At 40.0% G+C, this 25,000-nt stretch overlaps 2 protein-coding genes across 5 annotated transcripts in view; both read left to right on the forward strand.

The window, feature by feature from the left end:
* The window catches only part of LOC138011139 (TBC1 domain family member 22B-like), a 15,829-nt gene extending 810 nt beyond the window's left edge, over positions 1–15,019 (forward strand). The window contains exons 1-13 of one of the 2 annotated variants that reach the window (XM_068858118.1): positions 586–912; positions 986–1,060; positions 2,799–3,073; positions 3,515–3,694; positions 4,831–4,901; positions 5,024–5,152; positions 6,152–6,217; positions 7,499–7,613; positions 8,234–8,340; positions 9,904–9,979; positions 11,136–11,263; positions 12,326–12,421; positions 13,521–15,019. In XM_068858118.1, coding sequence (XP_068714219.1) covers positions 740–912; positions 986–1,060; positions 2,799–3,073; positions 3,515–3,694; positions 4,831–4,901; positions 5,024–5,152; positions 6,152–6,217; positions 7,499–7,613; positions 8,234–8,340; positions 9,904–9,979; positions 11,136–11,263; positions 12,326–12,421; positions 13,521–13,655 — 1,626 coding nt within the window. In that variant the 5' untranslated portion in view covers positions 586–739 and the 3' untranslated portion in view covers positions 13,656–15,019. Of the gene's footprint in view, positions 1–585; positions 913–985; positions 1,061–2,798; positions 3,074–3,514; positions 3,695–4,830; positions 4,902–5,023; positions 5,153–6,151; positions 6,218–7,498; positions 7,614–8,233; positions 8,341–9,903; positions 9,980–11,135; positions 11,264–12,325; positions 12,422–13,520 lie in introns of those variants that run through there. The other variant, XM_068858119.1, reaches the window with a different exon arrangement.
* A 2,351-nt stretch (positions 15,020–17,370) lies between these two features.
* Positions 17,371–25,000, forward strand: part of LOC138010361 (QRFP-like peptide receptor) — a 7,739-nt gene continuing 109 nt past the window's right edge. The window contains exons 1-2 of one of the 3 annotated variants that reach the window (XM_068857283.1): positions 17,371–17,495; positions 21,623–25,000. The exon at positions 21,623–25,000 is cut by the window's right edge and continues 109 nt beyond it. In XM_068857283.1, the coding sequence (XP_068713384.1) occupies positions 21,996–23,591 (1,596 nt within the window). In that variant the 5' untranslated portion in view covers positions 17,371–17,495; positions 21,623–21,995 and the 3' untranslated portion in view covers positions 23,592–25,000. Of the gene's footprint in view, positions 17,496–21,162 lie in introns of those variants that run through there. The other 2 variants (XM_068857281.1, XM_068857282.1) reach the window with 2 other exon arrangements.

Raw genomic sequence — 25,000 nt, forward strand, 5'->3', positions numbered from 1 at the left:
AAAAGATAACAAATCGCCCAGAGGCGATAAGAAATTTAAAACAAGCATTTAACAATAACTAGAAAATACTGCAGAATCTTCTTGGGTAGATCTCGAGAGCCATAAACGCTGCATTAAAAAAATGATGTGTTGAGAGGTTTTTTTTTTTTTCAATTTTCACGACATTCGCAGTTTCGTTTTTTTACGCGCTTACCTTTCTTTATCCTTTGACAGATTATGCTCGCTTCACAGTTTTGGCCATTTTCCATGTTTGCGAGCACAATTTCGTCAATAACATTGGCTAATCAGCGCCTTTTACCAGTTTTAAAAATCCGACTTAGACATTCTCATTAAAACAGCATTCTATATACATGTAGGCGGAACTTTCTTGACTTACACCATACCGAGGCACCTTTTTAAAATTCCGTCATTCATATCAGAAGGTTCACCTTTCATTCCCAATCATGCTTTCCACGAGAAAAGTATCAAGCAGCAACCTATTAAAAGTTACCTTTATTAGCAATGCCGTCAGTTTTTCGAAAACTGTTACAACTTCCGGTTTTCGGGCCTGCGACACAAATATTATTCGCCAGCGGGTGTGCCCATGGCCACATCTGACGGTAGCTGTTTCGTCCATATTGGATGTGAAGGAGATATTTGGAGGAAATTGTTCTTTCTTTGTGACCTTGCTCTGGTTAAGCGAAGGCTGATCCTATTTGACCACTTAAGGATGGGTGGATAGGCAATATTTGTTCAAAACATGAGCGAAGCGGCTAAAGAACGCGTTATAGCGCTCGGAACTCGGTTCAATACTATTGAACACGAAGTGGACAGCCAAACTATAGAGAATCATTCGAGTCTGGCACCAACGTTTGAGACAGGCAGCCCGAAAAAGTCGTTCTGGAAGAGAAATACGAGTAAATTGCCCGGAAGGTAAAAGCGTTTATGTCGGATTTGAGGCAATTGTGGGCGCACTGTTGTTGATTTTAAATATGTTATTTGCCAGTATAAAACCAGCGCATGGCGGTCAAGATTTGCTTTCGTCTTCAACAAGTGTTTCCGTAGGCAGTGGGCAAGCGAGGTCAGTTGAATTACGGTTTTTGAATGTATAATTGATTGAAAAGTTTTGACGTTCTTGTCAAGCCTTTTCGGTAAAATTCTTTAAGTTGGCTCACATGTACTTAATTTGCAAATTGAATAGACTAAACGAAGTCATTGTTTACATCGATAAAAGCTTTCTGGTTTCAATATTTCGAGAAGTGACAGAAACACACAGATCGCTTTTTGGTGAAAGGGTGAGTTTTTTATTAATGTTACATTATATCGCATAAATTAATTTCTTAATTTCTTTTGGTAAACGTTGATTTTCATTTGAACTTGTAATCTTATACATATGTACAGTTATAATATCACAACACGGTATTGATCAATCATGTGGCGCAATTTTCGTAGCATTCGAATATATGGTAGTTCACTGTCGGAAATTTGGTATTTTGACTCTATAACTAAGGCTTCTTGAAAGTTGTGCTTAATTTTGTAAAAAGATTTGAATCGTAACATTCTTGTTGAACTTTAATAGAGTAGTGGCTCATCATCCAAATACTATTTTGAGAGATCTCTAGCAAAAGAGTGTATGTTACATAACACTTCCATTCAGTTTGAGTGAGACATTGAGGAGGAAGTAGTATACTGTATAGCAATTGTTTTGCTTCTTTGAAGTCAAGTTGGAGTCACTTTAACTGTGCCATATTGAACCAAACATAAGTCACAAAAACTGAACAAATTTGGTTTCTTTTTATGCATTATTATTTTTTCATGACAAGTATATATCAAATATTCAGTGTGTGATCTTTTAACTCTTTCAGTTCAGGTGATTTGGCTTTTGTTTAATGGTCTAATTATCATCTGTTCATAGTCTCAGTAACCAGCTTCAAATAGGCCACGTTATATATATCAATATTCACACATGGCTATGAGGCTGTGCGGTTAAATTTGAATGTTGTTTTGTTTAGAAATCTCCGTTGAGACTTGTGAGACAAAGAAAACAACTGAGCCCTGAAATTTAGTGTTTGTCAAATTTAAAAAAAACACTGTAGTCATGTGTATAAAAGCCAAAGACCTCTTGAGTGGCTGTATTCTCAGCAGGGTTGTTGTGGATACATGTATATCTGATAAGTTCACATACAGCACTCCGTTCTAGTAATATAATTTATAGCAGTGTTGGTGATGATATTGTTGAGGATGGTGACAATAACGATGGCACCAATGATGTTGACAGTAATAATGATGATGAGAAGAAAGAGACAGTGTGGCCAGAGGCAGTGCAGCCAGGTGGTTAGGGCACTTGCCTTCACATCCAGAGTTCCCGGGTTCAAGACCTGTCCTAACCACTAATTGAATTTGATCCCGGTAGTCCCTGGTTCAATTTCTCAGCTGCACTTGTAAATAGCCAACTGGCTTGCCTCCGGCCAGTTGGGATTCTTAACACTTGTTTTTTTTTCGTTGATTGTACATGTATTTCACTGGCCCTGAAAAGCCCCTATGTGGAGTGGTCAGTTAAGTATGTATTGTATAGAACGAGTGCATAAATGGTGGCCCAAAAAATAATCTTTTGTTTATGTACTAATCAGACTCCCCAGCCTCATTTGCATGGACAAAAGACAAAAGAAATGTTGCTTGAGAGTCTAATTAGAACATAAACAAAAGAATATATTTTTGGCCGCCATTTATGCATTCAGTCTATAAAGAAAATGATAATTATGTTAGTAATGATCAGGGAAATGGCAATTTTGATGAACATGATTTTATCAATTTTCCAGTGCTCAGGGAAAGGTCAAACCAAAGCTTTTGAGCTTCCAAGAGTTCAATAATGAAACAAGTGACGCATGGGGTGAGGATGATGATGATGTCATCAAGGTGGATCCAGAAGAGAAAAGAAATTCTGCGATCCAGCCACGTGTGCGCACAATCAGTGGTGGTGATGTAAGAGCGAGCATTCCCACCAACCCAGGACCAGAACCGAAAAGGCTTCCAGAGCAGTTAATTAAGAAAGAGGAACACAAGATATCAAGGCCCTCTCCTCTAACGTTATTGAGTAAATGATTATTTTGTTTACAAGCTTTTAGATTTATGGCAATAGCTTACAAGTGCCAATGGTCCTGTAGATCAGAGCACAACACCATGCAGGGCTTGAAATTTCCACTTGATCTTTTCTTGATTTTTTTTGCAACTTAATAAAAATTATCTGGAGAAGATACAATTGTGCACCTAGTTTCCACCTTCGCTCTGTCAAAATGAGACAGTTAGCAGTTGCCACGTTGCTTAAATAAGTACAGAAATGGAAAAGTTATTTTGTTTCTCACTGTGAATTTTCTTGAAATCTGAAGATTTGGGGCACATTATTTTAACCGTTTTCAGTGGTTTCTTTACACACAAGTATTGCTGCAGCATTTAATTTGCATTTTTTTACTCATAAAATTATCTGTTTCTTTGTCTACCAAGGGTAATTTTTTCCACTGCTTTCATTTCTTTGTAGCACGCAACAAGAATCAATCGTCGTCCTCAAAATCCACAAGCCAGTCCCCACCCCCACCCCCTGCGCAATCTCCCAGACCCCCCTCTCCAATAAGAGCAGTGAAACTGGAATTTCAAGACCAAGAAATCCACAAGCTTGAAAAATTTGGCAAGCTGTTGGCTGGACCTAACACTGATCTTGGTAAGCGAATGTGAACATATGCAATTAACCCCTTGGCTCCTAAGGTAAGGGTTACCTTGGCGATGAGTAAAGTTGTCTGGTATTAGACAGCAAAAATCTTCAAGTGGCTCTCTTGGGAAGGGTTAAAGAGGAAATAGTTGTTGAGCTAGTGTAGATTTTATAAACCTTTTTGCAACTGGCGGCAATTGATGGGTAAAATCATCTGACATTGAAGTAAAATCTTTAAGTGGCCTTCTTAGTTGGAAAGGGACTAAGAAAGTATGTTAAGAGAGAAAAAAGAAACAACAGATGAAAGTGAAAGTCTGTAATCCATTCATTAATTACCAAGAGGATATTAATTTTGAAAGTAATGTACAACCATGTGACAATGTCGTTGTCCATGTTGTCTCGTTTTCATCGAGGTTGAGAATTATTATTATTATACAATGCTGATGCTATCTCAATTTTGATTGGCTAAAAGCACCCCGCTAATTCTAGATTGCACTGTGTCATCGCGTCACATCTACAGACACTGGCATTTATGCATGTAGGTATGACGCGTTTTTGCAGACAATGAAGTTTTGTTTACATCTCAATATCGGGAACATTTTTCATAAGACGGTACAACTTAACTTTAGAATTTTGTTCAAAAGTTTCAGTTTGATTCAGTTTTTCCTGAAACGTTTTCAGATGTTTTAGGCTTAAATCCTTTCTGTAAACCTTTTGAATTCCGCTTTACATGTAATTCACGGCTGTCATTAATAAAGATGTTTACACTGAAACGTGTCATTGCGTGGCTTACTTTGTTGTTGTTCTGTGAAATGTCTCAACGCTTCTACATTTATAAATGTATAATAAAACAATTATTGGATTCGGTTTTCGCATGATAGCGAAATTATCAAGGCCTCGGTTTGTGTTATCCACCTCAACCTTCGGCTTCGGCAGATAACACAAACCTCGGCCTTGATAATTCTCGCTATCATGCTCAACCTCATCCAATAATTGCTTATTGTCCGTAACATATGCATCTGTTAGTTTTCAAAATTTCTGATGTTACATGCCATCAATCCTGTTTCAATGACCTTGGATTAGTCAACATTGTTTGTTTAGTAATTCAATAATAAATTGTTATTATTATTTTATTTATTTTTATTCAGATGCTATAAGAAAACTGAGTTGGTCTGGTATTCCTGTCACGGTCCGCCCAACAACATGGCAGCTTCTTTGCGTAAGTTACAGAATCCTCCATTACAAGTTCTGCTCTAAATTATCAAATAGGTTGTTTCAGATTTGCAAGAACGGAAACTTGATTGAGCAGTCCTTTAAAGTCTTCTTTGAAATTACCACTAGGGTTATCTTCCTGCAAATATCGACAGAAGACAAGCAACATTGGATAGAAAGCGAGAAGAGTACCACAATTTTGTAAAACAGTATTATCCTACCAGATATGAAGATACCTACCATGACACATTTAGACAGGTACGTGTGCAGGGTGGATACAGAAAAGAAATTGTTGGGAGAGGCCATAAAGGGGTAATTTAATGGCATAAACAACAAGAAACAGTCATTGTTTACAGTATTAGTCCCTTTGTAACTTGCCTGCGCTTTGGTAAAGTGTGTTTGAGTGTATCTGTTGCCAGTAAAATCCGTTCTCAGGTGAAATCCATTTTTACCTATGTTAAATTGGTGATCCTCATTTTACGTAAGTTTAGCATCCGCACTCAGATGAATTAAAGAACCGATTTTAGAAGCCTAAATTAAGCCTAAAGAGAAATTAGGGTCAGTTTAGGACTGTTCTGGGTTATTATTCATGAATATGGCAATTGACTTATTATACAAAAAGTAAAAAATGAAAAGAACTGTGTTGGGTTGAGCATGTTCGTCGTTGTAGTTCACTGGTGAAGACACAGGACTACAGATCTGGAGGGTGCGAGATCGAGTACCGGTAAGTGATTAGTACAGTCTTCTGTTTCCTTACTAACTATGTTGTGATGTTGTGCCTAAAGAGATAAGTGTATGAATACAGAAATCGCCGGGTAAGATGATACGAAGCAGTAAGAAGGTATGTTGAGATGCATAAGGCAGTGAGAGTTTGAGGGAAGGTATAGTGTTTTCAATCCTTTTTTTGGGGGGAGGGGGGGGTGGGGGAGTGCATATTCAACCTATGAGGATCACCAATTTAACCTAGGTAAAAAAGGATTCAACCTGAGAACGCATTTTACCGACAACATATCCACTTAGAAATTGTGCTATGTAAATGAGACACATTAATCCTGAGTTTAGTTTTAAATATGCTACATAAAAGAAAGAGAATTTGTTTTAATAGAAATCCAACTCTTTTGTTTTTCAAAAAAATTGAACTAAAAGCAAAAGAAAATGAAACCCTGGATCGCAACAAACAAGGTCGACCTTGACACAGTTTATTTGTATTTGTATTTGTAACTGTATGACAATGTTGAATGTTGTTCTTCCCTACAGATTCATATTGACATCCCAAGAACAAATCCCCTTATACCACTCTTTCAGCAACCATTGGTTCAAGAGGTAAAACAGGCAGTTTTGGTCTATAAACACTAGTCATTTAAATCGTGCCCTGCACATTTGCAAACAGAGTACAACATGTCCCACAGGGAAGCATCAGTTGCCATTTATATTATAATAATAATAATAATAATAATAATAATAATAATAATAATAACCAATAATCACTTTATTTCCATGATAAAAATATTTACAAACATTAAAATATCTCCAAAAGGTAAGAACTATAAATTTACAAGCAATTAAGTATTTCTCTGAGAGTCTCCTATAATAATAATAATAATAATAATAATAATAATAATAATAATAATAATAATAATAATTAATGGCATTTACCCAGGAAGCTCCACTCGCGTGAACATGGGGTTCAGGGTGATCAAATTGGAATTTAGAAAAATTGTCCAGAATCAAACCCGGGCTACATTGGTGAGAGGCGAGTGCAATCACCACTGCGCCATCCCTGCTCGACCTCAGATCTGTTCACCTGAGTCCTGTTGGGTGGGTTTAATACCTAGACTTGTGACCAACAGGGATACTCCGTGTTTTAGGCAGCCTAGCACAAGGATTGGGTGGTGGTAAGAGCATTCACCCCTAGCAGAGTTGACAGGATTAGAGGAAATTGAGAGAAGTGATCCTGGTACTTAGCAATGCATCACAGAGGTGGTCAGGTGCAGGGCTTGAAATTAGCGTAAAAATCCAGTGGCAATTTTGCGACAAGATACAAAAAATAATGTGGTCGCAATTTCGAAAATTTTAGTCGCAAAATCGTCATGCTGCATTGTGTTGTCAGCGGTGAAGCAAAGTAAAATATGAGTCCACAATACTTGTGTTGAAATAAACCGCTGAAAATGGCGAATGATATTGAAGGAATGGAGTTGTGCACGTAACATCGCAGCAAAATTACGCTACAATTGTACGCTATCTTCAGATTGAAAGAAAACTCAAGGCGAGAAACAAAATATTTTGTCATTTCTTCATTTATTTTAGTAAAAAGAGCAGCAAAGTGGCAACTGCTACTAACCCTTTTGTTTCGAAAGAGCGAAGATGAAAACAAGTCGCAAATTTGCGACTTCTCCAGATCTTTTAGTCGCAAAGGGGAAAATTTCAGTCGCAAATGCGACTGTACTGGTCGCAATTTCAACCCTGACTGGTGATGGATTCGAATGCTGTTGAAACTGCCTGAAATTTTCAGGTGCCTGTAAGAGATGCTTAATTTGTCCAATTAAGTGTGCGGATAACTTCTCTCAATTTAGTATGAAAATATTATTTGTTGTGAAATGACAGATATTTGAAAGAATCCTTTACATTTGGGCCATCCGGCACCCAGCAAGTGGCTATGTTCAAGGAATCAACGACCTTGTGACCCCCTTTTTCGTGGTGTTTTTATCAGCATACGTAGGTAAGAATCAGTAAGCAGCTTGGGTGCACTAAGTTTGTGTTCTATTGGGAAAAACAATAATAATTAGCCAATATCAAGAATACCATAATACTCTTTGTTTATCTCTCCAAAATTTTGCATAAGCATTGTTTCCAGTTTCTCTAGGGACCACAGACTGGGAGTTGACTTAAAAGTTCAACGTACGCGTACGTTGAACTTTTAATGCCCGAAACTGCGTGTCGCAAATACCGCGGGCGTTGGTTAGACCCGCAGTTTCGGCCATTTTGAAGTATCGTTCGTTTCAAATTATTTCACCCAGTGATTGGTTCAAAGATCGCGCGCCATTTCGTCAACCAATCAGAAGTGAAATCAAAAACCAATCGTAGCTCGCGCGTGCACCTTTTCCCGAGCTTTGTGTCGGCTAAGTGTAATTACTTTGAGTTTTGATTGGTCTACTGGATTGTCTCCGTCCTTTTTGATTGGCCAAAGTCATTACTTTGGTTTTGGTTTTACGACACTCGATTGAAAACTCGCTCTATTGGGCCGGTACAACCTACATGTAAACCAGTTGCAGTATAAACAGTTGATCTCAATAGAACACGGCCTAAGTGCACTGAAAGTTTTTTTTTTCCCAAATTCAGATGGTGACCTGGAAAACCATGACGTTTCTAAACTATCAAAAGAAGTCTTAGATACAATAGAGGCAGACAGCTTCTGGTGTATGAGCAAATTGCTTGATGGAATACAGGTAATTAATCCCAAGAGAGACCAGCATCTAAGTTCTCCTCACAATATCAGCCCTTGATGGAACATGCAGTTCATGAGAAAGAAGGAAATGATTACGAAGATAATTTTTACCAATAAAATATAAACAGATTGTTATTAGTGCCAAAGCAATTGTGAAGAGGATATAGTAGAGAAAAGATGAGTTTTGACATTAGCCGCATTAACCGCCGCATTTGGGACAAACAAGCAAATAAGCGCTGCCCTGAATAATAAATAAGCGCCGCGGTCATAATGCGGCGCTTATTCGAGGAATTTCACTAAAAAGTAATTCTATTACGTTATGGGAAATGTATTTGCATCAAAACCGATGTTTTCTCTTCAAAGTGATTGTATTTCACTGCTTGTCCCTTAAGTTAAATGCCGTAAGAGTCACATGGTGACTATCAAAAGACGTTTCTGTTAATCTCCGTACAGAAATATTCCTGTGTGGCATCCAATTTTTAAATAAGTGCCGCCCTCGAATAAGCACCACACTTGAGGCGCGAAAAATTAAATAAGCGCCGCGTCGCTTATTCGAGTAAATACGGTATGCCGGCATGCTTAGAGGTGGAACTTGTGTGGTTCTGATTAGAAGTGTCCGTCACCATCACCACCATCGTCATGGTCATCGTCATTGTCGTCATTATCTTCTCCATCATCGTCGTCATCAGTTTCCTCGTCGTCGTCATCATCATCCTCGTCATCATCATCATCCCCGTCATCATCATCACTATCATCATCATCGTCATCATCATCGTCATCATCATCGTCATCATCATCATCATCACTATCATCATCATCGTCATTATCATCATCCTCGTCATCATCATCGTCATCCTCGTCATCATCATCACTATCATCATCATCGTCATTATCATCATCGTCATTATCATCATCCTCGTCATCATCATCCTCGTCATCATCATCACTATCATCATCATCATCATTATCATCATCCTCGTCATCATCATCGTCATCATCATCATCCTCGTCATCATCATCATCACTATCATCATCGTCATCATCATATCATGTATCATACATCTTTATTTACCCTCGGATTTTTAGAGTAGCTTGGTGTAGCTAATATCTCCGAGCATTTACCCTCCCAACCATGATACACCACAGAAGACAGACCACAACACCGGGAACTACATGCCCTGCTCTTTGCGACAAGTGTGCGGGTTCTTTTACGTCCCACAGGATTATGAACATTGAAGGGTTGAGAGACGGGACCTCCGGCTTATCGTCCTTATCCGAGAAGACTAGAGAGTCTAACCATTTGCAGATGTAATTACAAAGGCAGCACTTTCTCCTCAGTTATTTAAAGACCATGAGTGTTGGTCCGGCCGGAGTTGAACTCACGACCTCCCGCGTGACAGCCCGGTGCTCAACCAATTGTCATCGTCATCCTCGTCATCATCATCATCATCATCATCTTCAATATCAGTTCATTGTCATCACACCAAATCTCTGCAACCATTGCATGCACAACTTACTCACCAACGAGCTCACGGTCGTTATTTTTATACAACTTATCTCGCAGGATAATTACACGTTCGCTCAACCAGGAATTCAAATGAAGGTCAATGCTCTCCGAGAATTAATCCAAAGAATTGATGGTGAGTACATGACATTGTATTTAACCAAAGATTGATTATTATTCTTTGGAAAGAATGCAAAAAGTGGCAGAACCAGCTGGACCCAGTTTTTGTCAAAATGTAAATTATGACTTTACGAAAGAGAAATTTTTTATTATCGTCGGAACATTCAACCATTTGAAGTACGGATTGCAGGCAAACTGCTTGGTTTTGCTCATCACACTTTGCTTTTTGGCATTCTAGGATTAGGCATTGAACACAAGTGCTGTGGAGGATATAGTGCTAGGAGCACTGATTGAATATGGCCGAGCAGTCTTTCATCTAATGCATTTACATTGTAAGGCATATGACCGTAATTGCCTTGGATTACGGTCGCAACCTGACGTAGAATTTCATCCATTCTCTTTTAGAGAATTCTAATGAGGATCCCCAAAAAACGAAAAACTATAAGTTCCTTGGTATTTAGTTTTATTTATTTAACGAATTCGCCCAAAGGCAGCTATTACAATAGGACACAAGGTCCCCTACTAGGTAAATTACCCGACCCAACCCCTAAAAGAAAAAAAAAGATACAAAGTCACCCACTTGCAAGCACCCCTTGCTACAAAAAAGACAACGTAATAACAAACAAATTACATAAATAGTGTAAATACGAAAAAATCATGACAATGAAACGATTCAGATGAAGGTTTCAAAACGTTCCACATATCCATGTGATCTGGTGACGTAATTTGGAGGAAGAAAAATTTTAACGCCGTATCCCACAACCGCGCGCGGCCTTAGGTTTTGTTTCCAAATTTCTTGTAGTGTTTCCATCGCCAAAACTCAACAGATCATTCCATGTCTCGCGCATTTCCTGGTACTGAATGAACATTCAAGTACAACCGGCGAGATCTAACCTTGCCTCTGCCATGTTGAATTCGGAAATAACATGCAAGGCCGCGTGCGGTTGTGGGATACGGCGTTTAAATTTTTCTCCCCAGTCCTCCGAATTACCTCACCAGATCACCTGGATGTAACTATAGAGAGAATGATTATGATTAATTGTAAGGACTCAACTTCCCTGCACTTCAAAGCAACAATACAGAAGTGCATGAAAATACTGGGCATTGACCGGTTGAGTGGATGCCAATTATTGTTGTTTTTCTAACAGTTTAACTGTTTTTCGCCTCTGCAGAGCCTCTCAACAATCACTTAGAGAAAAACCACGTTGAATATCTGCAATTTGCCTTTCGATGGATGAACAATTTGTTAATGCGAGAAATGCCACTGAGATCCACAATCAGACTATGGGACACATATCTGGTTTGTGCTGTATATTAAAAAGTTCGAACAAATAACTGCGGGGTCGTTCTAGAGTTGTTTTGTTTGGTGGGCGGTCGGGAGGATTGCTCAACTTTTAGACCCCATCCTATCAATAGGCCAGTTTCGTATTCTAATGGTTGGACTGGATCTAGCATGAAATGGAGGCTAATGCGGGCAAATTAATTTGCATTTGAAAAGATTGCCCGCCTTAGCCTCCATTTCATGCTAGATCCAGTCCAGCCGTGAGAATACGAAAATGGTCTATTTATCTCCTCTCCCCCTCCCCACAAGGAAGGAAACTAAACTGTTGTAGGTCGCTGCAGTAAATATTCGCATCTGGAAAACAACATAGGCTGTAGTTGTTGCGGTGGCCCTTACAAGTAACGGCAAATACATTGTCGACCCCAGAGCTTCCATTACCCTTGTTCAGCGGAACGGGTGCTGGTAACAAAAACGCTGACTCTGGGAACGACATTGCCGCAAATATACAGCTCGGCATGCAGTGCGGCCCAGTGGTTAGAACGCTTGCCTTGAGATCCCGAGATCCCGGGTTCAGGACCCGCTGTGACCACTCGTTGAATTTGTTCCAGGTAGTCCCTGGTTCAACTTCTCGGCCGCACTTGTGAATAGCCAACTGGTTTGCCTCCGGCCCGTTGGGATTCTTAACAGTTGTTGTTGTTGTTGTGATCTGTCGTTACGTTGCTTGTGTTTCATTGGCCCTGAAAAGCCCCTATGGGAAGTGGTAAATTAAGAATGTATTGTATTATTATTGTACATTTGATATTTGCGTTTGCCATTTGTGACAATGGGGAAGCTGGTGAATTGTAGCCAGTGGCGAGGGCGTGATTGTTGAACCCCGGTGTAACTGCATGAATGTTTAATGTCGCGTATTGCCCTAAGATTGTTGTAGGAGGAAGGAAAATATTTATTCCCCTTGTGTTACTTAATTTGTCGGATTTGCGAAGCGTGGTTGAAAGGTTTACAAAACAGGAGATGTTTTAAGCTCGCTCACTTAGTGACGTTCCCTTGCAGGTTTTGATATGTTTTGTTTCTTTCTGCCAGGCTGTAGAGAATGGCTTTGCGTCTTTCCATTTGTATGTCTGTGCGGCATTCCTGAAACATTTTTCGTCGGAAATTTTAAAAGAACACGATTTTCAGGTTTGTTCATTTTGATATTATCGTTATTATGGTAAATTTCATCCTTTTTGAGTGTTTATAAGTGACGAGTTACCGAATTCCCTCCGGGTTAGGGTTAGGGTTCCATGAGTAAAAAGGTCACTGTAAAGGAGGTTTTCTATGAATTATTATTATTATTATTATTATTATTATTATTATTATTATTATTATTATTATTATTAGTGCAGTTTAAAACTCCTGAATGCCAGGCCCTAGTCACAAATACTGGGCGTATAAACGTAGCCAGTATTATCTCAAAATTTTAAAAAGTAGAATGAAACATTGCAATAACCACTTAAAACTGTTGCCCAACATCAAAGAAATACAGCAAAAAGAAATAGAAGCATGGATGGACACAAATGGACAGGAGTGAAACGGATTGCATTTGGGTAATCTTGAAAAACGTCGGCGCGACGTTTTTCAAGTTTATGGCAAATCACATGGATAGAGGTCGTTCCTGCTAAGAGTTATCTCTCTTCTACATCTACATATTCCAGCTCAGCGAAGTCCCTTTTTGACTTGTGACTGTTTCTGCTTTGGTGTCGTCATACACCACAAGCCTTTTTAGAGACATCACCGCCAAGCCGGCCACTTCTGCCTGAGAGAACAGGACAGCCACAAAAACACCAGGGACTTCATCCCCTACTCTTCTCAAATAGTGTGTGCATGGGTTCTTTAACGTCCCACAGGGAACTTATGAACATAGAAGATATTTGTGAGACGGGGCCTACGGTTTATAGTCCTTATCCCAGAAGACTTGAAAGTCTAACCATTTGCAGATGAAATTACAAAGGCAGCACTTTCTCCTCAGTTATTTTAAGATCCTGAGTGTTGATCCAGCCGGGGTGCGAACCCGCGACCTCCCGCGTGACAGCCCGATGCTCAACCAACTGAGCCACCGGTGCGCTTTTGTGATGTAACGAGAATTTTTATCCGTAAAGACATTCCACATTACCATTTCCGAGTTTTAAACTCGTGATTAACTAAAGATTTCTCCTAAAAACCCTAAAATAACGTGACATAGCGCCTTTAACTGGGATGATCTCACACACTCATGTATGTATACTTTGGCTTTCCACAGGGCCTCATGCTGCTTCTGCAAAATCTTCCCACCCACAACTGGGATGACCAGCAGATAAGTCTCCTATTAGCCGAAGCTTACAGACTAGAGTACATGTTTAAAGACGCTCCCAAACATTTGCAGCACGTATCGTAGACGAATAGATCAATTTTAGCCATGTAAATATAGGGTACATATTGATAATGGACAACCGGTGGAGTGACCTGGAAACACGCATGCGCCAAGAGAAGAAAACGATTAGGACCATGACTCGTATTGACGCTTGAACTGATGATGTCACTTCCGGTTATATTTTCACTTGAATCTACACTTCACCAAAGGCACAATTTTAACGAATCGCGATTTCTAAATTGTTGATTGAAGAACATTCAAAATTGAGCTAGGAGGACGATGACTCACGGGGACGTCGTTTAGAAATACAACTTTGCGTTGTTGAAATCATTTTGCGATTCTTGCAAGTTGTTCGGCGTACTGAGTGTGTACCAACGTTCCGCTAGTAATTGGTATAAATGGTGTGATTGTTTGGAGAGAGAATGGAAAGGCTCTCGTCGGGACACGTCCTCCACAAATTTGGTCATTTCATGTTTTTTTTTTCAGGACGAGAACGGCAAAGATGCGTTTTTTTGCTTCATTAATTGAAACCATTATGTTGTGGCGTTCTTTTTAGCAGCCGTCATCGTCATTGCTAAGCTCCCTAAGTACAGGTGTTTTGCGCACTATTCGCCTCACGTGGTTCGTCTTGATGCACGAAGGAATCGTGACGTACAAGAACACATGACTACTGTTGGCCACGCTCGTGTATACTATTTTGTCACGCAATCGACAGAAACGTGACAAAACGCGATTTAGTAGAAAAACGCACAGCTGTACTCACATAACATGGACCTAGCAGACTATGTCATAAGTAAACAGAATATTTTTGTTTAATTTGTCTCCCACCACAGAACTATAGGGCTAAAAAATTATTTTTACAAAACGCGTTTCGCTGCAATGAGAGTGGGAAATAAAAATAGCGTTTTAGGGTAAGTGTAGATTCATTTGAACAATTTTAAAAAGAAAAAAGAACAGCTTATGGTCATTTTTATGCCGGTGAACTTCTGGTCACCCTGGCAGCAGAGCCTTTCTTAAACTCGACGAAGAAGAAAGGACTCTGCAGAAATCATGTAAAGTCTTTATTGAGCATGCGCAAGCCGTTGCTTGGAGACCATTTCAAACGCAGGTGAAGTGTCCATCGCCTTCCGGTGAGGATCAGAGAGGCTCTGCTCGCAGGGTGACTCTGGGAACCTAAGTGGTACAAGAGGAAGGAGTCGGGTCGACGTTGTGCCTTGGCGCCATCGTAGTAGTCGCGCAGAGAGGAACATTTCGACTTTGCAGACAAGTTGTTCATCACATATTGTCAGTTTTATTTTGATTTTATGGTAGCATAAAATAAGACTTGTTTTCTGACACTGAAATAGCATTTGCTATTCATTAAGAAGAAGAATAATCTTTACATTTTATCTGATGTGCAGTATTTTTGAGTTTCAAAGTCTTATTTAAAGGATCGCTTGGCGTTGTTGAGTATTAAGGCCGCGGACTTGTAAGGCGAGTTCAGCAGCTCACTATTTGGCTAGCATCCCCTCTAATTCACCCGCTTGTCACGCAATCGAGCAAAACGGCTGAGGGAAGCATAGGGTAGGGAGTTCTCCTCACTTCACTAAAAGTCTCTCTCGCAGCCGTTTTCTCGACTCCGTGACAAAACAAGCGCGTGACTCGAGTGACATAGCAGGGACTGCTAGCAATCTATACTTAGTGTTTTTCCAGCTTCTGTTGAATTAAGGTCCCCTCCACACTTAATCTCCGTTTTCACCCATCCGCACTACAGCCGGGGAGTTGTGGTGTGGATGTTAGGCGAAAACGCATCAAAAGGGTTTGGAGAAGTGTGGATAGCACCAATTAAGGTAGCCGTTCAAATCAATTCCAACACTTTCGAGAGAATGTCGTATTGGAACCATTAACTCCATAACACTGTTTACGTAACAGCAATGTTATGGTACCATACGAAACACCAATAATTGCTAAACAAGGTGCACTCGTTCATGTGACGTAATATGTTACCATGGCAACCAAAGAGCCAGCTGAAAACACCCAATATTTTGTCTTTTAACGCTTATATCTCGAGAACGAACTCGGTGACCGGCATGGAGGCTAAGATAAAACTCTCCGCAACGTTGAGAAATAATTCTCTGCAGCAGGTTCATAGCCATCTTCACAACTGAATAATTTTTAAGTGGCTTTGAATCTGATCCAGAGAATTGTTTAAAATTCGCAGAGAGTTTTATCTCAGGCCTATTGCGATGAAAATTATTTGAAAACTATGGATATTTCTGTGTAATACGGCATAGTTTTTTCAACAGCGACACCTTATAGGTCGCACCGTTGGCTTCCATTGATACCAGCCTCGTAGCTGAAGGAACTACAGACGTGAAATAAAGTGACGTTACATTTTTCAATAGCTTCGTTGAAGCTGTAAAAGAAGCTGTTGCCCAGCCAGAATACATACCACCAAAGCCCGCAGTATTGTTCTACATCAGGCAGATGAAGCTCTCTGAGTTCTCGGAAGTCTACCTGTGGATCAACCAAATCGATTTAACTGGAGACGATTAAAAACTGAATACATCTGTTTCGTATACCTCGCCCTGTGGGGTCTGTGGGCGCGTTAACCAGTTAACGCCTCGGCTTTCGACTTTTAGCGCATGCTTCGCCAGCCTTAAAATTGAGGTCAATCCTATGTAACAGCTAAGCCGGTCTTAAAGTTTCCCATTTGGGACCTGCTGACAAGCCGGAAGGAACTCTGAGATCTCGTATTCTACAACTCGAGATATCTTAAGCTGAATTCCTCTTTTAAACTGAGCTTGTGAGGAACTGGAAGCAAGCTAAACTGCAGAATATCCGGCCATTTAACCTGGACCCAGGCCAGTCGCTTTTTCAAGAGCGGTCTTTGGTTAGATGTTTGCAAGAGTTCGGCTCATCAGTAGAATTTTCAAAATTCACTAGAAGGATTAGTGGAAGATTTGGTTATAGCCTGACCCTCAAATGTGTTACAAATTTAATTGAAAGAGAGACGATTTAAGACGGAATACGTGTGTTTCGTCAACAGCCTCAACAGTTAACGCCTAAGCTTTCGACTTGAAGCGCATGCTTTGCCAACCTGTTAATCCTATGGAATTTCTAAGCAGTGCTTTAAGTTTCCAATAGAGACCCGTGCCGATCATACTTCAAGCCCAGCCTGCAGACAAGTCGAATAGAACTGACAGTTTACGCCTCGGCTTTCGATTTATAGCGCGTGCTTCGCCAACCTTAAAATATGTAACAGCTAAGCCGGTCTTAAAGTTTCCATTTCAGACCTGCTGACAAGTCGAATAGAACTGAGATCTCATATTCTACAACTCAAGATATCTGAAGCTGAATTTATTCTTTTTAAAACTGAGCTTGTGAGGAAGCGGAAGCAAGCTAAACTGCAGAATATCAGGCCATTTAACCTGGACCAAGGCCAGTCGCTTTTTCAAGAGCGGTCTTTGGTTAGATGTTTGCAAGAGTTCGGCTCATCAATAGAATTTTCAAAATTCACTAGAACCATTAGTGTGGAAAATTTGATTATAGCCTGACCCTCAAATGTGTTACAAATTTAATTGAAAGAGATAAACGATTTAAGACTGAATACGTCTGTTTCGTATGTCTCGCCCTGTGGGCGCGTCAACAGCCTCAACTGTTAACGCCTCGGCTTTCGACTAAAAGCTCATGCTTTGCCAACCTGTTAATCCTATGTAACTTCTAAGCAGTTCTTAAAGTTTCCATTAGAGACCCGTACCGATCATACTTCAAGCCCAACCTGCAGACAAGTCGAATAGAACTGAGATCTCATATTCTACAACTGAAGACATCTAAAGCTGAATTAATTTTAGAAAACTGAGCTTGTGAGGAACTGGACGCAAGGTAAACTCCAGGGGCCGTTTGCTCGAAGCCTGGTTAGCGCTAACCGTTGGTTTAGAAGTATCAAAACCTTTAGGTTTCCATTTAACCTGGACGCCTGCCAGTCGCTTTTGGAAGAGCGTTCTTGCAGTAGTTCCGGCTCGTGGGGAGATTTTTCTAGAATTCAGTTAGAGGGATTAGTGCCGGAAAGATTTGATTATAGCCTGACCCTAGAGTATGCGACCAAATTAATTGAAAGAGCGCGGACAGGACTGGTGAACTTACACTATACTGAACTATTCTATTGCAGCATTCTAGTATAGCAGGTACGTTTGCCTTTCTCATTGAAAGTCCGATTATAATTTTACAGCGTGTTAAAAGAAGATCTCCTGTAGAAAATTGTCAAAACACGTTTTCGGAGGTGAAAAGGTCGATATGAGGAGTAAAAAATATTTGACTTAAGGAATCTTAAGTGAAGTTGAGTATCGATGGTTAGCAAGAAAGATCACATTTTTTTAAATGAAATGCAGTCGGCTTTAGATAGCGATCTTTTTTTCGAGGATTCCGAATTTCGTTTGGAATTAATTTGATAACCCAGTGGGAGTCAGATAAATGCATCAAATCAGTAAGAAACAAAGTCCCGACATCGGCATCATTTCTTTGTTTCGTGTTGTGCCAGAACAAAGCCCCTAACCTTCCTAATGAATCTGCAGGAGGGCTAGGTCTTGAACGACAAAAAACCACTCAAAGGAAAGTAACCCTAAGAAGGCGTTTCATGGAGATTATGTCGGTTTTATTGATCATGGGTCTCGTGTAAATGCTGAACCGCGTGGGGCCCGTTTGTTAGCTAGGAAAAACCTTTTGGAGACGGACGTAACATTAGGTGCGGTTACACACCGTGGTAAATTTTAAATGCCAATTCCCATGGTAAATTATCCCGCGGTGCCTCACAATTGGGATTTAGTATACCGTGTTAAACCAGCGGTCACACGTTACGAAGATTACCGAGGCAATTCATTGGCGGGAAATTTAGTCACAACTTTATCAACGTCGTGATTGGCTCTTGTTCCTCGGGAATCAAAACACCCATCCAACTTATCATGGGCGCTTTGTCTGATCTTTTTTACGTATCCATGGAAATTTGGAAATTTACCACGGGGAATTTACCTTGGGAAATGTCGGTCACACGCGCCAAATCCCGTTTCAAAAAACCTTAATGACCACAACCAGGTTTTCTGAGCCCGCGAGACTGAGCACCCCCAGCAAACCATTTTTTTTAACGAAAACCGCTGATCAGCAACCTGGTTCTGGTCATTGCTGTCCGAAGGTCTTCCTCCAGTTTCTCGTGGTAAAAGGGTCATTTATCGCGGTAAAAGTGTCCCTTGTAACCGCACCTATCATTGGCCAACATTGTTCCAACATTGATGGATGTTAAATGTTCCGTCCGTTTGAACACCCTTTGGTGTGTTGTTGGGCGTTGTTGCACGAAGTTTGAAACTGGTCAATGGTTTGAGCCAACATCTCCTAACATTTCCTTTTTTTCCGTGATCACGATTGAAAATTTTCTGGGGGGAGAATTCCCCTAGAACCCGCTACAAGTTAGCGTCTCCGGCGCTTGCTTGTTACCCCCACCCCGAATACAAAATGTTAAGCTCCGCCGTCCCTGTTTGTACAAAATAGGGACATTAAGATCTACGACGCAGTGGTCGACGAGAACGCCACGAAACAACAATATCATTGGTTAAAAGAGGAAAAATAATCGTGCTGCACGTGCAGCACGCATTTTAGCGCATAAACGTGCGGTTCTCTGCACAACAACGACGTGAAATCACCAAATCATTGAGGTTTTGACGACAACGTGAGCCTTCAAATGTGAATCTTTCATTCTCTATTTTTGCTCTGAAACCGCTCGTACCAATTTATTTTTAGGATACTTCGGCCACATTGTAAGACGCGAACGAGATGGCCAAACCGCGAGAAACTTACGATAGTGCAACGTTATATTTTGAGGTGACGTTTTCGTCGACGTCGGCGTCGTAGATCTTAAACTCCCTAATAAGTCTAGGCGCAACCACGATTTCCTTGTAAAACGTTTGTTGCAAGCGCTGGAAGAATTCCATTTTGTGGATCTTAAACACCTCATCTCCTAAAATTAATTGTAAACTGCGTAATAAGCAGTCTTGCCGAAGTTCCCCATAAAGCATTGTAAATAGACCATATTCGTATTCTCGGTATTGGACTGGAACTAGCTTGCAATGGAGGCTAATGCGGGGGAATCTTTTCAAATGCAAATACTTTCTAATATATTCCCCCGCATTAGCCTCCATTGCAAGCTAGTTCCAGTCCAATACCGAGAATACGAATATGGTCTATTAGTCCTAAAAAGCCTCGAGGGGAGAGACTAATAGCATCACTGGCTTCAATTCATTAGCTTCACCATTGATACTCAAGTCTTTCGGTTAGGTAATTACGGTGCCTTCCATTGTTTAGAAGCATAGTAAGCTGGGCCTGTTCTTGTTTTGATTTTAGGCTTAAACCGTACGGTACACTTAACAATTGTAAGCGTTTTCTTCGAAAATTGCTTGGTTACCCCCAATTTTCTTGTTGGATTTCAAAAACAGTTGGTAAGATCTGCTTTTCCCGCATATTCAGTAAACAGCGCAAAAATACCTTTGAATTAGTATGCACTGTCCTTAACAATAACAAAGTGGTTGTCTTATTGCGTGATATACTGATGAACAACTCAGTTTGTGGTCGAACCTTTTTAGTATACCAAACAATTTTATGAACGTGTTAAGAACGTTTTCAGGCTCAAATTGCAATAAAAATAAATAAAAATAACTTCTGCCTCAGCCCCAATGTTAGACTTTCTCATAAAAAAAGGAATGTATACATTCTCCTCGAAAGTTATCCACATGAAAAGCCGGTAAACAAATAAAAACTTACAGAGGCTCTCCAAACAAACTTTATTTCACGTGTGTTTGCCCCTGGATCCCATATTAAATCAATATTGTTTTAAGAAAAATAGAAGAAACAGCTACATAAACAAATACGATTTCGTACAGGCACCGCCATGTAAGCCAGGGTCAAATCGCTGTTTAACTTTTTCTCTTGTTACATTAAGTGATACCGATAACAAATCAGGCAAGCGAATATTTTGCGTGGTAAACATTTTTAAAAATAATGCTGTTTTCGATGTTTATTTGACTGAATGGGCTCTTCGTTGGAGAGCAATGACCTCGTTTTCTTCATGGTACTTGCCTTAAGTAGGACTTCAATTGATCGAGAGAGAGAGAGCAGTGTTTCGATAGTGGATAGACCAAGGCCGGAAAAGATGGTCACGTCCTATGACATGGACAGAAATCATGAGAAATCGAATGAAAAAATAAAAAGGAGTATAACACACACTTTTGCGTTCATTATTAGGCCTTGCTAATTAGGTATTGTCATGTTCGCCTTGTTCTTTTCTTTTGTGGACATTAATTATTTCGGATCCGGTGTATGAAAGACCAGCCATTATTCGTGTTGATTTGTGCAATTATGGCTGGAGGCAAGAGAATTGATACTTTTAGCAGGACCGGACGGGAGGGGGTACTTCGTCGGTCAAAAAACAAAGGGCTGTTTATTTTAGTGATGAAAAAAAAAAAAAAAAAAGGAAACAAGGCATCGCTTCCCCAGCTGCTGGCTTTAACGCAAGCGTAACCCCACTTAATAGGTGATACATTTTTTTTCCAGTCGTTTCATTAATTGTCACTTCGCTTGCTGTGAAGTCTGTGAAGGGTAATCAACCACGAAAATTGCGTTCGGTGCATCATAAACGAAACCAATCATTTGACAGTTCTGCAATATGAACACAACACTGTTATAGTTAATCATAATTTAATTGAAGTAATTAATGGTGACGCTGCCACCATTGGCATTGGTTTTTTTTTTTTTTTTTGCCAGCGTTGGGGTTAGTATATCAAAAGTCAATTAGGGTTTAGACAGTGTTTTCCGCCGAATTATTTCCGAGGAGGTTATCAGGTATTTTGTTTACATTGTCACTGCAATTTTGAAAAGATTTTCTTTCTTATCTACTAAGTCTCTACTTAGTTCACTTCTGTAAATTATGTGCGATGAGAATGCGAAAGATTATCTTCTTTTGTGTACAGATCGGATTATTGAACACGAAGGTGATACGTATCTTGACTGTTTTCGTGGAACTGTCTGTGCGATCTACTTTAAAGCTTCCAACAGAGATTCGAATTCATCTGGCCCGCAGTATTTCCACTGCATCTTGATTTCGGGCTTGTTGTAAGTCAGAGGCTCTTGAGAGCGGGCGTGGAACAGTTATCTGGGCGGAAAGTCTGGTTATCTTTACGGAAACCGCTGAGAAACTATCAGCTTAAACGTGGATGTGCTGACAATTTCAACACACCTTCAGCGGCAGTTTAACTCCTCGTCAATCAGGTAAACAGAAGTTTCAGCTTTGCGTTTTGTGAGGTTAGGTTTGAATTTTTCTGTTCTCGTTTGCGATCTTCAAGAATGTTCTTTTGGACTGATAATGGCACTGTCGCTTCAACCGATGGCAGATTTGTGCAAAATGGCACGGCGCAGACTCCTGTGACGATGCATTTACGCTTGGCGAGGTATGGCATCTTTGTGCCGATATTTTTGTTCAGCGTAACAGGCAACACCTTGGTTATTATGACAGTTCTGTTACTGCGTAAAATGAAAACTGTGCCAATGATCTTTGTAGCAAACTTAGCCGCTTGTGATTTGACGACGACCATATCGAGCATCGCTCCTGATTTAGCAGTGGAAGAGTTAGGATTTTGGCCTTACGGAGCAGTGTTATGTAAAGTTATCTACCCGCTGGCAACGTTTTCTACCAATGCAGCCGCGTTAACTCTTATAATAATCTCTATCGATCGCTACTGTGCCATTATCTGCCCGCTAAACTTGCGGTACCGCATAACGACAGGAAAGTGTTTGAAAATGATTGTCGCAATTCACTGCATCTCATTATCTGCGGTCGTCCCTTACTCCATGGTCTTGAAGACAAACGGAGACGACAAGCCGAGCTGTGAAGAAACCTGGTCGTTAGGGGCGGCGAAGATTTATACTGTGGCTTTGTTCCTGCTGCAGTATGGAGTACCTCTCATTGTTATGTCAGTAGCTTATGCTGTGATAGGGTTTAAGCTTTTCAAGAACACAGGCAAGGCAGCAGCTCTTGCCGGGCATAACGGTTCGACCCCTAATAATCGCAGGAAACGACTACAACATGACGTATCAACTGTTTTAAACCCTTCTCTTCAAAAGCGCAGAAGACAGAACCTTAAAACGGCGCGAATGTTTCTCTTTGTTGTAGCAATATTTCTGGTTTTTATGATGCCGCACCAATTGCTATGGTTAAGTTACGATTATTTGTCGCACACAAGGACTTTCAAGGACAACGAAGAAGTTATAGTACTCGTTTGCAGAGCTTTTACTTATGCAAACTCCGTGCTTAATGTTATCGTCTATGGCGTTTGTAATGGTAATTTTCGGCGTGGATGTTTGTCTGTCATAAAGTGCCATTGCAGCAAAGCTAGTCAAAGAAGCCAGGAAAGAAGAAGAAATAGGGAATCCATGCTTGTTGCTAATCGTTTCAGAAATCTAAAGAGACACAATTCTTCATGTCGCAGCACTACCGATTCGGAAAGTTCATTTGTTATGAGGGAACACAGGTCTAGTAGTCTGCGAAGAGAGATATTTCATGGCAAGGTCATCTCAAATGGGATTAAAAACCCACCTGTTGAGAAACCATTGATAAAGGAGATAAATGAATGCAAGAAAAGCGCGGAAATAAAAGGCAACTTCCAGTGCGTGAAACAACCATCACCTTTATGCGAAAACAAACCCTGCAGAGATTTGCTTCACGAAGCTAAGGTACAGGAATATAATGCCACTTCTAATTGGCTTAGCGAAACAGAAGCACTCTTGAAAAGACTTTGTGAGGAGATAGAAACCACGGGGGAAAGTGATTGTCTCTTCGCACAGCAACGGTGGATGTCTCTAGCACCCAATCGGCACGGAAACAACGAGAAATCACTTTCCTGTTACCTGGAGGAGAATGAAGAAAAAGAGACCATTCTATAGGAACGTATTCTCAGTGATAAGGCTTTTAAAATGTCGTCAACATTCCTGGAAGAAGGGTTTGTTAACATTTTACTTACAGGTTCTGTTTTATTGACATCATTTGTGCCAATTTAAGACGAATTGCTTAATCGGATAAAATTATCGGGAGTTCGACTTGAAAGACGAGAAAAACGTTTCATTTTTATAATGGCGTTTCTAATTTTCAGGAACTGTTTTTCAAATTTCAGGAACCAAGCATGACATTTATTTATAATATTATTCCTCTCCGGCATTGTTGATTCTGCAGTAACAAATCTTTTTTTTTCCAGTAAATGGACAAGAATATAAATTCAGTATTTACGGTGCATCCCGGTAATAAAGCATAATGTCTGGAAAAACCCATCAAGTTTCTCTGAACAACACGCAAAATATTCCAATGGTAAAACAATACGCCATGGAAAGTCAGCAAACTGGTTTGGATAAATTTTAATACTTGGTGATCAGATACAGATTTTTGGAAGAAGGCCGTATTTTACAGAATAAGTATTCTTACTTGCACGAACTTGTGTTATCACTGCAAGTTGACATATGCCAAATCTTGGTGGTATAGTTAACAGTACGAAAACTACAAACGGGCACTTGTGTTTCCACCGTTCTCCGTGAAAATTAATCTGAAGTATTAAACGTAAACAATTCTGAACGGAAGTGATTCAACAGATTTAAGATACAGTTAAAAAGCCGTCAGGTTTTATCGTTTTGCTGTTCCAGGAGGCGAGGAATATGGTCATAATTAACCCGGCCAACTCGTGACAAAAATGTGCCCAGATTTATACGATCACCAAGGTTTGACTAAGGTCTGTCCCAGAAAGATAAGACCAAATGTGAGATATTTTGCAGTTTAAGAGTTCATTATTAACGATGCGAAGATGTGTTCTGAGTAGCAAGAGATACTTGAAGGTTGCATAGGGTAAAATTTATCCAGGTATTTGCTCCTCTGCAAACAACAGAACAGACCATAGAGATTCTCCACTGTGAATTTCTGGCCGTGTCTGCTTTTCGAAATATTGAAAATCACAGTTTTCGACGTATCTGTTAGCCTCTTTTCTTAAACCTTTTTTCAAGGCCAGTAAAGACAGTAAATTGTGTCAAAGTATATATTCAGATGCATAAATTTCTTTTAGGGCATTTTCGCTTTCATTTTACACATTGAAACAAGGTTATACGTAGTTATAAGATATTGTACAAACAGATATAAATTCCAAAAATATTCAAAGGACATGGATTTCGTTAATTTTCGATCTGCTGCAGTTTTTCCCACAAGCTTTCAGCCAGCCAGCTATCCAATGGTTCACACTGAAAGATCTACTCTATTTATATAATATGCATGTACAATTTGAGTTTTGCGACAACACTTTTTGGAAGATTGCGAA

Source organism: Montipora foliosa, chromosome 7, assembly GCF_036669935.1.
Source record: "Montipora foliosa isolate CH-2021 chromosome 7, ASM3666993v2, whole genome shotgun sequence".
NCBI classification, from domain to species: domain Eukaryota; kingdom Metazoa; phylum Cnidaria; class Anthozoa; order Scleractinia; family Acroporidae; genus Montipora; species Montipora foliosa.